Source organism: Cervus canadensis, chromosome 29 (assembly GCF_019320065.1).
Source record: "Cervus canadensis isolate Bull #8, Minnesota chromosome 29, ASM1932006v1, whole genome shotgun sequence".
In the NCBI taxonomy this organism is placed as follows: Eukaryota; Metazoa; Chordata; class Mammalia; order Artiodactyla; family Cervidae; genus Cervus; species Cervus canadensis.
This window is the reverse complement of record NC_057414.1, coordinates 16,634,237-16,648,443: the sequence shown is the minus strand read 5'-3', so window position 1 is coordinate 16,648,443 and position 14,207 is coordinate 16,634,237. Positions and strand designations below refer to the sequence as shown.

Below are 14,207 nucleotides of genomic sequence, written 5' to 3'. Positions count from 1 at the left end.
GACACTGAAAGATGAACTCCCCAGGTCAGTAGGTGTCCCATATGCTACTGGAGAATACAGGAAAAATAACTCCAGAAAGAATGAAGAGACGGAGCCAAAGCAAAAGCAATGCCCAGTTGTGGATGTGATTGGTGATGAAGTAAAAGTGTGATGCTGTAAAGAACGATATTGCCTAAGAACCTGGAATGTTAGATCCATGAATCAAGGTAAACTGGAAGTTGTCAAATAGGAGATGGAAAGAGTGAACCTCAACATTTTAGGAATCAATGAACTAAAATGGACCAGAATGGCAGCATTTAATTCAGATGACCCTTTTCTACTACTGTGGGCAAGATTCCATTAGTAGAAATAGAATAGCCATCATAGTCAACAAAAGAATCCAAAATGCAGTACTTGGATGCAATAGCAAAAATGACAGAACAATTTCGCTCATTTCCACGACAAAACATTCAATATCACAGTAATCTAAGTCTATGCCCTAACCAGTAATTCTGAAGAAGCTGAAGTTGAATGGTTTTATGATGATGTACAAGACATTCTACAACACCAAAAAAACACCTCTTTTTCATCAGAGAGGACTAGAATGCAAAAGTAGGAAGTCAAGAGATACCTGGAATAACAGGCCAGTTTCACCTTAAGAGTACAAAATGAAGCAGGGAAAAGGCTAACAGAGTTTTGCCAAGAGAGTGCACTGGTCATAGCAATATCCTCTTGCAGCAATACGAAAGACAACTCTACACATGGACATCACAAGATAGTCAATACCGAAATCAGACTGATTATATTCTTTGCAGTCAAAGATAGAGAAGCTCTATACAGTCAGCAAAAACAAGACTGCGAGCTGACTGTGGTTCAGATCATGAACTCCTTATTGCCAAATTTAGACCTTTATTGACTAAGCCAAAGCCGTTGACTGTGTGGATCACAATAAACTGCGGAAAATTCTTAAAGAGATGGGCATACCAGACCACCTGACTTGTCTCTTGAGAAACCTGTATGCAGGTCAGGAAGCAACAGTTAGAACTGGACATGCAACAACAGATTGGTTCCAAATAGGAAAAGGAGTGTGTCAAGGCTGTATATTGTCACCCTGCTTATTTAACTTATATGCACAGTACATCATGAGAAATGTTGGGCTGGAGGAAGTACAAGCTGGAATCAAGACTGCTGGGAGAAATATCAGTAACCTCAGATATGCAGATGACACCACCCTTATGGCAGAAAGTGAACAAGAACTAAAAAGCCTCTTGTTGAAAGTGAAAGAGGAGAGTGAAAAAGTTGACTTAAAGCTCAACATTCTGAAATATAAGATCATGGCATCCGGTCCCATCACTTCATGGCAAATAGATGGGGAAACAGTGGAAACAGTGGCTGACTTTATTTTGGGGGGCTCCAAAATCACTGCAGATGGTGACTGCAGCCATGAAACTAAAAGACGCTTACTCCTTGGAAGGAAAGCTATGACCAACCTAGACAGCATATCAAAAAACAGAGACATTAGGTTCATCTAGTCAAGGCTATGGTTCTTCCAGTGGTCATGTATGGATGTGAGAGTTAGACTATAAAAAAAGCTGAGCGCCGAATAACTGATGCTTTTGAACTGTGGTGCTGGAGAAGACTCTTGAGAGTTCCTTGGACTGCAAGGAGATCCAACCAGTCCATCCTAAAGGAGATCAGTCCTGGGTGTTCACTGGAAGGACTGATGCTGAAGCTGAAACTCCAGTACTTTGGCCACCTCATGCAAAGAGTTGACTCATTGGAAAAGACCCTGATGGTGGGAAAGATTGAGGGCAGGAGGAGAAGGGGACAACAGAGAATGAGATGGTTGGATGGAATCACCGACTCAATGGACATAGGTTTGGGTGGACTCTGGGAGTTGGTGATAGACAGGGAGGCCCGGCATGCTGCGGTTCATGGGTTTGCAAAGAGTCGGACATAACTGAGCGACTGAACTGAACTGAGACTTAAATTGAAGAAAGCAAGGAAAACCACTAGACCATTCAGGTATGACCTAAATGAAATCCCTTATGAAGTGACAAATAGATTCAAGGGATTAGATCTTATAGACAGAGTACCTGAAGAACTATGGATGGACGTTCGTGACATTTTACAGGAGGCGGTGATCAAAACCATTCCCAAGAAGAAATGCAAAAAGGCATAATGGCTGTCTAAGGAGGCCTTCTGAATAGCTGAGAAAAGAAGAGAAGTGAAAGGCGAAAAAGAAAAGGAAAGATATACCCATCTGAATGGAGAGTTCCAAAGAACAGCAAGGAGAGTTAAGAAAGCCTTCCTACGTGATCAATGCAAAGAAATAGAGGAAAACAACAGAACAGGAAAGACTAGAGTTCTCTTCAAGAAAATATGAGATACCAAGGCAATATTTCACGCAAAGATGGATGCCATAGTCTTTGTTTATGTGACAGCATATGACAGCAGTGCCCACAACTTCATTCTTGAAACCTGGCCGTCCTGTGACGCCGCTTTTCTGATTGCTCCTCTTATTTCTTTGTCCTGTATTGGATTCATCTGCAGGCTCACTTCTGCACTTTCCCTGAAAGCTGGTTCTATTTTAGGACTTCATTTCTTTAGTCTAAGTTATCTCATCCATCTCTTTGTTTTAACTTAAATATGTTGTCTCACTCTGCTGGTTATGGATATGTTCAAGTATCAGAAAACCTAACCAGAGTGGCTTCAAAAATATGGGGTTATTTTTTCTCATATAACAGTAAGTCCAGACTAATGAGTTATTAGTCTGGTTTAGTGGTTCAACAAAGCCACCATACTAAACTTTATGAAACACCCAAATATTCCATGCTGTTTCTAGCATCTAGACCTCCGTATATGCTGTTCCCTCTATTATCAACTCACCTCATCTTCATCCTCAAAGTTGTTTGGTTGTCATATCTTAAGAAATCATTCTTTTATACATTCCTTGATTATTCTTTTATCAGGATTAAGTGCGCCTGGTGAACATTATTCTACTTATAATTCACACTGTATTATAAATGCCTTTCTGATTACCTCTATCCCACATTAAGTACGCCTCTATCTTCAGCACCTAGGACAGTGCCTACCACATACCATACGTTTAATAAACACTTGTTCAATGAAAAGATGATATGGACTAAAAATTTTTATTTTAATAGAGAAATGCGAATCAAAATTTACAGTGAGGTAGCACCTCACACAGGTCAGAATGGCCATGATTAAAAAGTCTACAAATAATAAATGCTGGAGAGGGTGTGGAGAAAAGGGAACCCTCCTATACTGTTGGTGGGAATGTAAACTAGTACAGCCACTATGGAAAACAGTATGGAGGTTCTGCAAAAAATTAAGAGTTGCCATGTGATTCAGCAATCCCACCTCAGGGCATATATTCAGAAAAAACTGTAATTCAAAAAGATACATGCACTCCAGTCTTCACAGCAGCACTACTTACAATAACCAAGACATGAAAACAAAGTAACATAAATGTCCACAAACAGATAAAGAAGATGTACTACATATATACAATGGAAACTACTTAGCCATAAAAAAAGAATGAAACAATGTCACTGGCAGCAACATGGGTAGCTGCTGCTGCTGCTAAATCACTTCAGTCACATCCGACTCTGTGCGACCCCATGGACTGCACCCTACCAGGCTCCTGCAACCCTGGGATTCTCCAGGCAAGAGAACTGGAGTGGGTTGCCATTTCCTTCTCCAACTTGGGTAGAGCTAGAGATTATCATATTAAGTGAAGTTAAGTCAGAAAAGGACAAATAACATACAATATTACTTATATGTGGACTCTAAAATACGACACAAATGAACTTACCTATAAAAGAGAAACAGACTCACAGACACAGAGAACAGACTTGTGGTTGTCGGGGGTGGGGCGTGAATTGGGAGTCTGGGATTAGCTGATGCAAACTATTATATAGAGAATGGACAAACAACATGGTCCTACTGTACAGCACAGGGAAGTACATTAGATATCCCATGACAAAGCAGAACGGAAAAGAATATGAAAAAGAATGTGTGTGTGTGTGTGTGTGTGTGTGTGTGTGTGTGTGTATGTATGAGTGAACCACTGTTATATAGCAGAAATTAACACAATGTTATAAATCAACTATACTTTGACAAAACAAAATTTTAAAATAATTTATTCAAAAACATACTCTTCTCATAACCCAAGGAACTGACTGATTAGCAAATGAATAAACAATAACACACACTTCTTGCTCATACTTAAAGAAGCAGATAGAAAAAGAGATATATTTCTAAAACCTCTAAAGGAAACACAGCAAACAGAATGTTGCCAATGTGCGTTTATACCAACCAATCAATTCTACCCACACTATCAATTTCAAGTTGCCAATCATAAACTGTCTTTTATGAATGATTAAATTCCCTAATGCAATGAGAACAAACTAAGATAAGCAAAAAACAAACAAACAAACAAACCAAAAAACCAGAAGAGACTAAGACTAAATAAACAGTCTCCCTGTAACCTTCTTCCTAGTCAATGACCCCACTTTTAGCTTCAGGCAACCACTGATCTGCTTTTTGTCAGTATACATTTGACTTTATTCTAGAGTTTCACACAAATGGAATCATATAGTATGTCCTCATTTTGTTTGACTTTTTAAACTCAGCATAATGTTTTTTACAGTCACTCACATTTTGCCTATGTTAGCAGTCCACACCTTATTAATATGAGTAGTATCCCATTCTATGAACATATTTGTTCACTCAATCATCTGATGAATGTTCAGGTTATTTCCAGTCTGAGGCTATTGTAAGCAAAACTGCTATGAACATTTGTGTACAAGTCTTTGTGTGGACAAACATTTTTATTTTTCTTGGGTAGACAGTAGTGAGAACTGACTTCTTCTGTAGTATGGTGGCACAGTGGTAAAGAATCTGCCTGCTAATGCAAGAGATATGGGTTCAATCCTGGAGTCGGGAAGATCCCCTGGAAGAGAAAATAGCAATCCACTCCAGTATTCTTGCCTGGAGAATCCCATGGACAGAGAAGCATTGCCAGTTACAGTCTATAGGGTTGCAAACAGTGGGACACAACTGACCACACATGCACTCACACACAGTGTGTGTAGGTTTAACTTCATAAGAAACTCACAAGCATTCTGCTAAAATGGTTGTACCATTCAACCTTCCCACCACTATTATGGAAGACTGCCAGTTGCTATACATCCTCCCCAACATCTGAGGTTGTCGGTCATTTCCAAAGAATGCATCTTTGCATGCATTTCTCCATGTGGAGAAATGTCAGTAGCATCCAGTTTGTTGACAACACTATTCATGTCCTATATTAGGACTGATTTCCTATCTAGTTGCACTATCAATTACTGAGAGGAATACTGAAACTTCCAATTTTAACTTTAGATTGTATATGTATCTTTCAACTCTGTCAATTTGCTTCCAATATTTTAGACCTCTGTTATTGGCGGGGGAAAGACACTGTCAGAATCATTACATCTCCCTGACAAAGTAACTCTTGCAACATTATAGTCCATGTTCTGGAGTTTCCATTTTCTGATATTAGTATAGCTATTCCAGCTTTCTTATGATTAGTTTTACAGAGTATAGCATTGTCTATCCTTTTTATTTTTCACCTGTGACTCTGGATTTTTGTAGCATACAGTTGGGTCTTATTTTTTCATCCACTCTGACAATCCCTTTTATTTAATTTTAATTAATTTTTATTTAAATACCACAGGTGGCTAGTGGTGACCAGACTGGAGAAAGCAGGTTAGGCCAAGGGTTAGCAAACTACAACAGGCAGAAGGCAAATGCAGCCCATTATCTGTTTCTGTGCAGCCTGTGAACTGAGAACGCTTCTACAGTTCCTAAAGGTTGGGAGTAAAAAAAAAAATCAAAGAAAAAAATAGTATTTTGCAATGCATAACAATTACATGAAACTCAAATTGCAGTGTATATATAAATAAAGTTTTAGTGAAACACACTCATACTTATTAATTTATATACTATCTATGGTTACTTTTATTTTTCCTATGGGGCTTCCCTGGTAGCTCAGACCATAAAGAATCTGCCTGCAGTGCATGAGACCAGGGTTAAATCCCTGGGTTGGGAAGATCCGCTGGAGAAGGAAATGGCAACCCATTCCAGTATTCTTGCCTGGAGAATTCCATGGACAGAGAAGCCTGGTGAGCTATAGTTCATTGGGTTATAAAGAGTCAGACATGACTGGACAACTAACTAGAACTAGATTTTTGCTACACTGGCAGAACTAAAGAGTTTCAAGAGACATTGTACTGATCACAAAGCCTAAAACATTCTTAATATCTGGTTTTTCAAAGAAGTTTGCCAAACTGTGATTAAAATCATTTGCATTTAATGCAATTATTGATATAACTGGTTTTAAATCTACAATCTTACCATTTATCTTCCATATATCCCAACATTTCTTTGTTCCTTTCTTCCACCTTTTCTTGTCTTCTTTGGGATTAACTTGGCAAACTCTAGCATTTCATTTCATATCTGGTTGAATGGCATACTTCTTTATTTTAATATGTAGTGGCTGCTCTGGGTTTTGCAATACACATCTTTAACTCAGTAGACTGTACCATCAATGATACCTCTTACTTCACAAAAAATGTGAACACCCACTCCCTTACAACACTGTGGTGTACTTCCATTTCCCTGCTCTCATCCTTAATACCTTGTATATCATACATTTTACTACTACAAATATGTCATAAAACTTATGACTTTTCTTTATAAACAGTCAATTATCTTTAAAATTAGGGGAAATGTATTTTATACTCAAATATATTTATGATTTCTTGCACTCATCATTTCTTTGTCCAGATCTAAGTTTGCATCTGATCCATTTTCCCTCTATCTGAAAGATGTTTCTTTTTTTTTTTTTTTTCCCCAAGTGATTATATTTTATTATTTTAGTGTTTATGAATGCCAAACTTGGACAGGATCCCCGAACCGAAAACTTGGTCCTCACAAGATGTAACTATTCCTCCGATAACGAAAACAAATTAAACCGTACTGTCGGAAAAAACAGAAATATGTGGCATAGGCTTCTGAGTGATCTTGAAAAATGAGTTACGATGTGTTTCAACTGTATGGAGGAACATTCTCGTATCTACCTAGAAACATTTGGCAAAACAATTGGCCTGGTGCTACTGGGGTTGTTCTGCCTCAAAGGGGGATAGAGGGTGCATGATAGGGTGCTTAAGACTCACAACAGCCACAGAATCACTTGCACAGAATTAACCAAAATTCAATACAGAATAATATAAAAGAGTAGAACAATGTCAACAGTTATTCAATGCCTGGAAAGCAAGTTGTAAGCTAAGAACAAATAACTTGGCAGGAACAATAGTAAACATGTTTATAAGACGGGAGATGAAAAAACTTCGTCATTCATAGATGATGTCTTGTGCACAAGTACATTAGTTACCAGTACATTAGGGAACAGCCACAAAACTAACAAAGTAAGACTAAATCCAAGCTGCTTAGCTTTCCACCATTCTCTTGAGTATTAAACCCAGCCCACCTTTGGCCACTTGCAGAGGTGTTTTTTCTTCTTTATTCTCAATGTAAATGCTTGCTCCTTGGGACACCAGCAGTTTTGCTTCTTCCACTCTCTCTTCATCACAGGCTAAGTGTAGAGGAGTGTTACCCTCAGTGTCTTGGATGTTTGTGGAAGCTTTGTAGTACAGAAGAATATGAATCATCTTCAAGTTACCCTTGGCTGCTGCCCGGTGCATTGCTGTGGCCTCATAATGGTCCTTAGCGTCTGGATTAGCTCCACCTTCCAGTAACATCACAGCAATCTCATGCCTGTTTTTGGAAGCCGCATAATATAGGGGAGTACAGCCATTTTGATTGACAGCATTCACTTGAGCACCTTTTCCCAGAAGGGCTTTGACAATCTCATCTCTGCCAGCAGAAGCAGCAATATGAAGAGGAGACCAACCTGCATCATCTTTATCATTCACTGGCACTCCAAGCTGCAGCAAGAATTCAACAATTTCTGTATGTCCAGCTGAGCATGCCCAATGCAATGCTGTTCTGCTGTCCTGGTCAGTCCTAGTGGCCAGGGACTTATCCGCCAGGATCCTCTCTTTTAATTCCTCCAGCTTCCCGGTGTAGGCCAGGTTGCAGACCATTAGGTTAGACACACACCCCTCCATTTCGCTTTCCCAGGATCACGGGGCAGCCAGACCCACCACCTCCTCACTTCGCAGGCTCCGAGTGCCAATCTGAAAGATGTTTCTTATAGTAACTTTCAACTAGCTAGTAACAAATTCTATAATCTTGGCTGAAAATGTTTCTATTTCACCCTTGTTTTCAAAGGAAATTTTCCCAAATATGAAATGTTTCATCGTCTCCTAGTTTACATAGTTTCTGACGAGAAGTCCTTATTGTTTCTCTACATAATACATCTTTACCTTTGGCTGCATATACTCTTTTTCATCCCTGTTTTTAGAAATTGCTCTTATGGAATTTTTGTGTGGATCTACCCTGCTTTGGAACTAAAACAACTCAACTGGAATTTCATCACCTCCACTAGCTTTGTTCGTAGTGATGCTTTCTAAGGCCTGCTTGACTTCACATTCCAGAATGTCTGGCTCTAGGTGAGTGATCACACTATCGTGATTATCTGGGTCGTGAAGATCTTTTTTGTACAGTTCTATGTATTCTTGCCACCTCTTCTGAATATCTTCTGCTTCTGTTAGGTCCATCCCATTTCTGTCCTTTATCGAGCCCATCTTTGCAGGAAATGATCCCTTGGTATCTCTAATTTTCAGGAAGAGATCTCTAGTCTTTCCCATTCTGTTGTTTTCCTCTATTTCTTTGCATTGATGGCTTAGGAAGGCTTTCTTATCTTTCTTTGCTATTCTTTGGAACTCTGTATTCAAATGGGGAATATCTTTCCATTTCTCCTTTGCTTTTCGCTTCTCTTCTTTTCACAGCTATTTGTAAGGCTTCCTCAGACAACCATTTAACCTTTTTGCATTTCTTTTCCATGGGGATGGTCTTGATCCCTGTCTCCTGTACAATGTCATGAACCTCTGTCGATAGTTCATTAGGCACTCTATCAGATCTAGTCCCTTAAATCTATTTCTCACTTCCACTGTATAGTGCTAAGGGATTTGATTTAGGTCATACCTGAATGGTCTAGTGGTTTTCCCTACTTTTCTCAATTTAAGTCTGAATTTGGCAATAAGGAGTTCATGATCTGAGCCAGTCAGCTCCCAGTCTTCTTTCTGCTGACTGTATAGAGGTTCTCCATCTTTGGCTGCAAAGAATATAATCAATCTGATTTCGGTGAGTTGAGCTATTTCAAATCCTGAAAGATGATGCTGTGAAAGTGCTGCACTCAATATGCCAGCAAATTTGGAAAACTCAGCAGTGGCCACAGGACTGGAAAAGGTCAGTTTTCATTCCAATCCCAAAGAAAGGCAATCCCAAAGAATGCTCAAACTACCGCACAATTGCACTCATCTCACACACTAGTAAAGTAATGCTCAAAATTCTCCAAGCCAGGCTTCAGCAATATGTGAACTGTGAACTTCCAGATGCTCAAGTTGGTTTTAGAAAAGGCAGAGGAACCAGAGATCAAATTGCCAACATCCGCTGGATCATCGAAAAAGCAAGAGAGTTCCAGAAAAACATTTATTTCTGTTTTATTGACTATGCCAAAGCCTTTGACTCTGTGGATCACAATAAACTGTGGAACATTCTTCAAGAGATGGGCATACCACCCTTATGGCAGAAAGTGAAGAGGAACTAAAGAGCCTCCTGATGAAAGTGAAAGAGGAGAGTGAAAAAGTTGGCTTAAAGCTCAGCATTCAGAAAACTAAGATCATGGCATCTGGTCCCGTCACTTCATGGCAAATAGATGGGGAAACAGTGGAAACAGTGGCTGACTTTATTTTGGGGGGCTCCAAAATCACTGCAGATGGTGATTGAAGCCACCAAATTAAAAGACACTTACTCTTTGGAAGGAAAAGTTATGACCAACCTAGATAGCATATTAAAAAGCAGAGACATTACCTTGCCAACAAAGGTCTGTCAAGACTATGGTTTTTCCAGTAGTCACGTATGGATGTGAGAATTGGACTGTGAAGAAAGCTGAGCGCCAAAGAATTGATGCTTTTGAACTGTGGTGTTGGAGAAGACTCTGGAGAGTCCCTTGGACTGCAAGGAGATCCAACCAGTCCATCCTAAAGGAGATCAGTCCTGGGTGTTCACTCGAAGGACTGATGCTGAAGCTGCAACTCCAGTACTTTGGCCACCTCATGCTAAGAGCTGACTCATTGGAAAAGACCCTGATGCTGGGAGGGATTGAGGGCAGGTGGAGAAAGGGACGACAGAGGATGAGATGGCTCGATGGTATCACCCACTTGATGGACATGGGTTTGAGTAAACTCCGGGAGTTGGTGATGGACAGGGAGGCCTGGCGTGCTGTGATTCATGGGGTCACAAAGAGTTGGACACGACTGAGCGACTGAACTGAACTGACCCTGCTTTGGGTTTGTTCAGACTATTGGATCTTATGAGTTCATCATTTTCATCAAATTTGGAAAATTTTGAGCCATTACTTCTTATAACACTTTTGGTTCCATCCTTTGAGAATGTCAAATACACTTTGTTGAGCTTACCTGGTATCCCACAGACCAATGAGCCACTGACTATTTTCAGCTCTCTTTCTCTGGTACTTTTTAAGATTAATATATTTTGCTGTATCTTCAAGTTTACTGGTCTGTTCTTCTGCTCTGTCCAATCTACTGTTAAATCTGTTCAGTTAACTTTTTACCTCAGATAACCCTTTCTTTCCTCCTAGAAGTTCTATTTGGTTCTTTTTTATGTCTTCCATTTCTCTAGCCATTATGTTCATATTTTTCTTTACATTTATTAGTTACAATTAGCTATTATTAATTTATAATTTATTTTTAATATAAATATATTTATATTATAGCTGTCTGCTAGCTCCATCACCCCTTTCATTTCTGGATCTATTTCTTTGAACTGACTTTTCCCCTGGTTATAGACTATCTTGGACATGTTTCTTGCAATGTCTAGGAATTTCTGCTTAAATGTGGGAAAATATGAGTCACACTGTTGTTTCTGAGTGTTGGCAACCATCAGAGAGTTGGGCTTTGTTTTAGCAGGTTATTATTTAGAGATCTATTTCACCCCCCTGAGGACTTTTCTATCTTTACAACATGACAAATCCAATGGGTTCGCCACTGAATGTCTTGGATGTGCCAAAAGATCCTTCACTCTGGTCAGAGTTAAATGTCTCCTGCATAAATTTGGTAAATATTCTGCTAGTAATTCACTGGATGTTCACTGTCTGGCTTTACAGAGTTTAACTTTATGCATTCACAACCTAGTATTCATTAAAGACTCAAGGTAGCCCATGTAAAGATTTCTGGAGCTTTAAAAAATATATTTATTTATTTATTTGTTTATGGCTGTGCTTGGTCTCCATGCTCCACAGGCTACTCTCTAGCTGCGGGTCACAGGCTTCTCACCGTAGTGGCGTCTTCGGTTGCAGAGCACAGGTTCTAGGGCACATGGGCTTTGGCAGCTGCAGCACACAGGCTTAGTAGCAGTGGCTCCCAGGCTCTAGAACACAGGCTCAACAGTTGTGGCACAAGGGCTTAGCTGCTCTGTGGCATGTGGGATCTTTCCAGATCAGAAATTAAACCTGTGTCTCTTGCATTAGCAGATGGATTCTTTACCACTGAGCCACCAAGGAAGCCCCTTGGAGTTCCTTTGATTGCACAGTTCCTATCTTTTTGGAACCTTATCATGCAACTTGTAGCTGCCCAAGCCTTGCCAAAAATCCAGTCTGTGCCTCCTCAACTGAGCATGGCTTACAGGATCATTAGGCTTCCCCTCCCTGCTTCTTCAATTCCAAAGTTGCTTCCAGGCAGAAAGCCACGGTAGTTGTAGAACTCATATTCTTTATTACCCCCCTCTCAGGGACCACAATCCTACTCTGCCTTTGGTGTAATATCTAATAAAAGGCAGTTCATATATTTTGGTCCAGTTTACCAACTATTTGTGACAAAGGAGTAAAGACTCCTTATTGCTCCATTATCGTCAGAGAAGAAATTCCAAATTTTTTGAAACAAAATTAATGACAAATATATCTGAGCAGACCATACAAATTCAAAGAAGAATGAATTATAAATGGATCTATTTTTCACATGTCAACTACTTAAAAGGAAACAATAGGGGTGTCATATGTCGGTTTCTGAAATTTCCAAAAAAAAGCAAGAGGGAACACTGGATTCTTAAAACAACTTTAAAGATGAATATTGTTGTCACTATTATGAAGAGACTCACAAATAAATAAATAACTTGCCCAAGACACATAAATATCAAGTGGCAAATCTAATATTATAAGCCAGCGCTGACACTAAACACCACGTTTTCACTCTATGTCACATTGCATCCCATTTTTTCTCAACACAAATATGTTTTAAGAGATTTGGTTTGCCCAACTGAATTTATTAAAATTGCCTGTGTTTTACTTAGCAAAAGTTACTATTAACTATCAATAATAATATTTGATCAATATGGGAAAAACATTACTATAGTGAGTTGAGAATATTTCATACAGAAACAATGATACAAACAACTGAATTTTTAAAAAACACCAAAAAATAATGAAACACCGAATAGCATAGGGAACTCTACTCAGTACTCTGTAATAGCCTATAAGGGTAAAAAGTCTTTAAAAAACAACAACAACGACAAAAAACTCCCCTGAGAACTGATTCACTGTGCTACATACCTGAAACCAACACAACATTGTAAATCAACTATATGCCAATAATCTTTTTAAAAAAGAAACAAATGAGAATAAAACCATAAAAAGAAAGAAAAAGCAAAGATACAATATCATTTTTAGCCTATCTGGCATTTGGACAAGTAGCTATGCATTTATTTAAATCTAAAATTGGCATTTAAAAATAAATAATTTGTGGACCTTTGGTTATGATTCACTCAAGCCAGTCAATCCATAAGGAATCCATAATGGAGGTACATTACAACAAGAGAGTGGGCTGTCCCTTCTTCACAAATCCCTTATTTCATGGATAGACACTATGTTCACTATTTAATTTTGGAGACTGCCTATAATGGAAGTTCCTTTAAAATTTTATTCGTAAGACCCAGAAAATGGGTTAACATGCAATAGGCACTATATGCACACTTGGGAAATGAAAGGTCCCAATATTTTAATTCTCAAAATAATGGAGGTACATTGCACCAAGAGAGTGGGCTGTCCCTTCTCCACAAATCCCTTAAAATGACAGTAAAAAACAAACAAACAAAAAAACCAGAGAGGGAGGAAAAATAATAGGCTTGTGTTTCCAATTAACATGGAGCAGCAGAAATTGTATTTACCTGAAACAACCAAATAACAGAACAGAATATATAAAACAGCAGCACTCAAGACATCACACAAGAGGTGAGAAAAGACAGTGAACAGTGATACATAAAAGACTGGAAACAAAGACAATGAACACTGCAATCATCCCAGTTACTTCTGGGGCAAAGAGAGAGGACCCGGTCAAAACCTGGCAATTTCCCTGTTAAAGAGGTGAGGCTGGGAGTCAAAAGGCAAACTGGAGATAGGAATTAGCACTCATGGAGTAGTGATCAAAGAGGTGAGAGGTAGAGAGACCACTCTGGAAATCTGCAAACAGCCCTTTCTGAGTCTTCAGCAAAGTACTGATCAGTGTATATATGTGAGGAAACTACCCAAGGTGAGGGAAAGAATCACTAAAAGGACTAGAGGAAATAATGTGCCCAGCACCCATACAAGTCTTATATGTCCCCAGTAGCCAAAATAGAAAAAGGTCATATTTCAAAGAGGATTGGTTAGAGAAGAGGTCAGTAAATTATATCCCATGGATCAATCTGGTCCACCTGCTTCTGTATAGCCCAAGAACTCAGGATAGTTTTTACATTATTAAAAAAAACTTAAAAAAAAAAAAAAAGTCGGGGACTTCCCTGGTGGTTCAGTGGCTAAGACTCTCTGCTTCCAATGCAGGGGGCCCGGGTTCATATCCTGGTCAGGGAACAAGATCCCATGTGCTGTAACTAAGTCTCTGTAACTAAGACCTCATGCAGTCAAATAAATAAATATATATATATTTAAAAAAAAAAAAAAGTCATGTGGTAATATTTCATGACAA

General features: G+C 39.0%; 2 protein-coding genes across 2 annotated transcripts in view; both read right to left on the bottom strand.

Moving 5' to 3' along the window:
• Window positions 1–14,207, bottom strand: part of RSF1 (remodeling and spacing factor 1) — a 150,383-nt gene that overhangs the window by 112,409 nt on the left and 23,767 nt on the right. The gene's annotated exons all lie outside the window — the stretch shown is intronic.
• On the bottom strand, window positions 6,484–8,570 carry LOC122431357 (26S proteasome non-ATPase regulatory subunit 10-like). Its single transcript, XM_043452655.1, has one exon. The coding sequence runs from the start codon at window positions 8,175–8,177 to the stop codon at window positions 7,497–7,499; it is 681 nt and encodes a 226-aa protein (XP_043308590.1). The 5' UTR covers window positions 8,178–8,570; the 3' UTR covers window positions 6,484–7,496.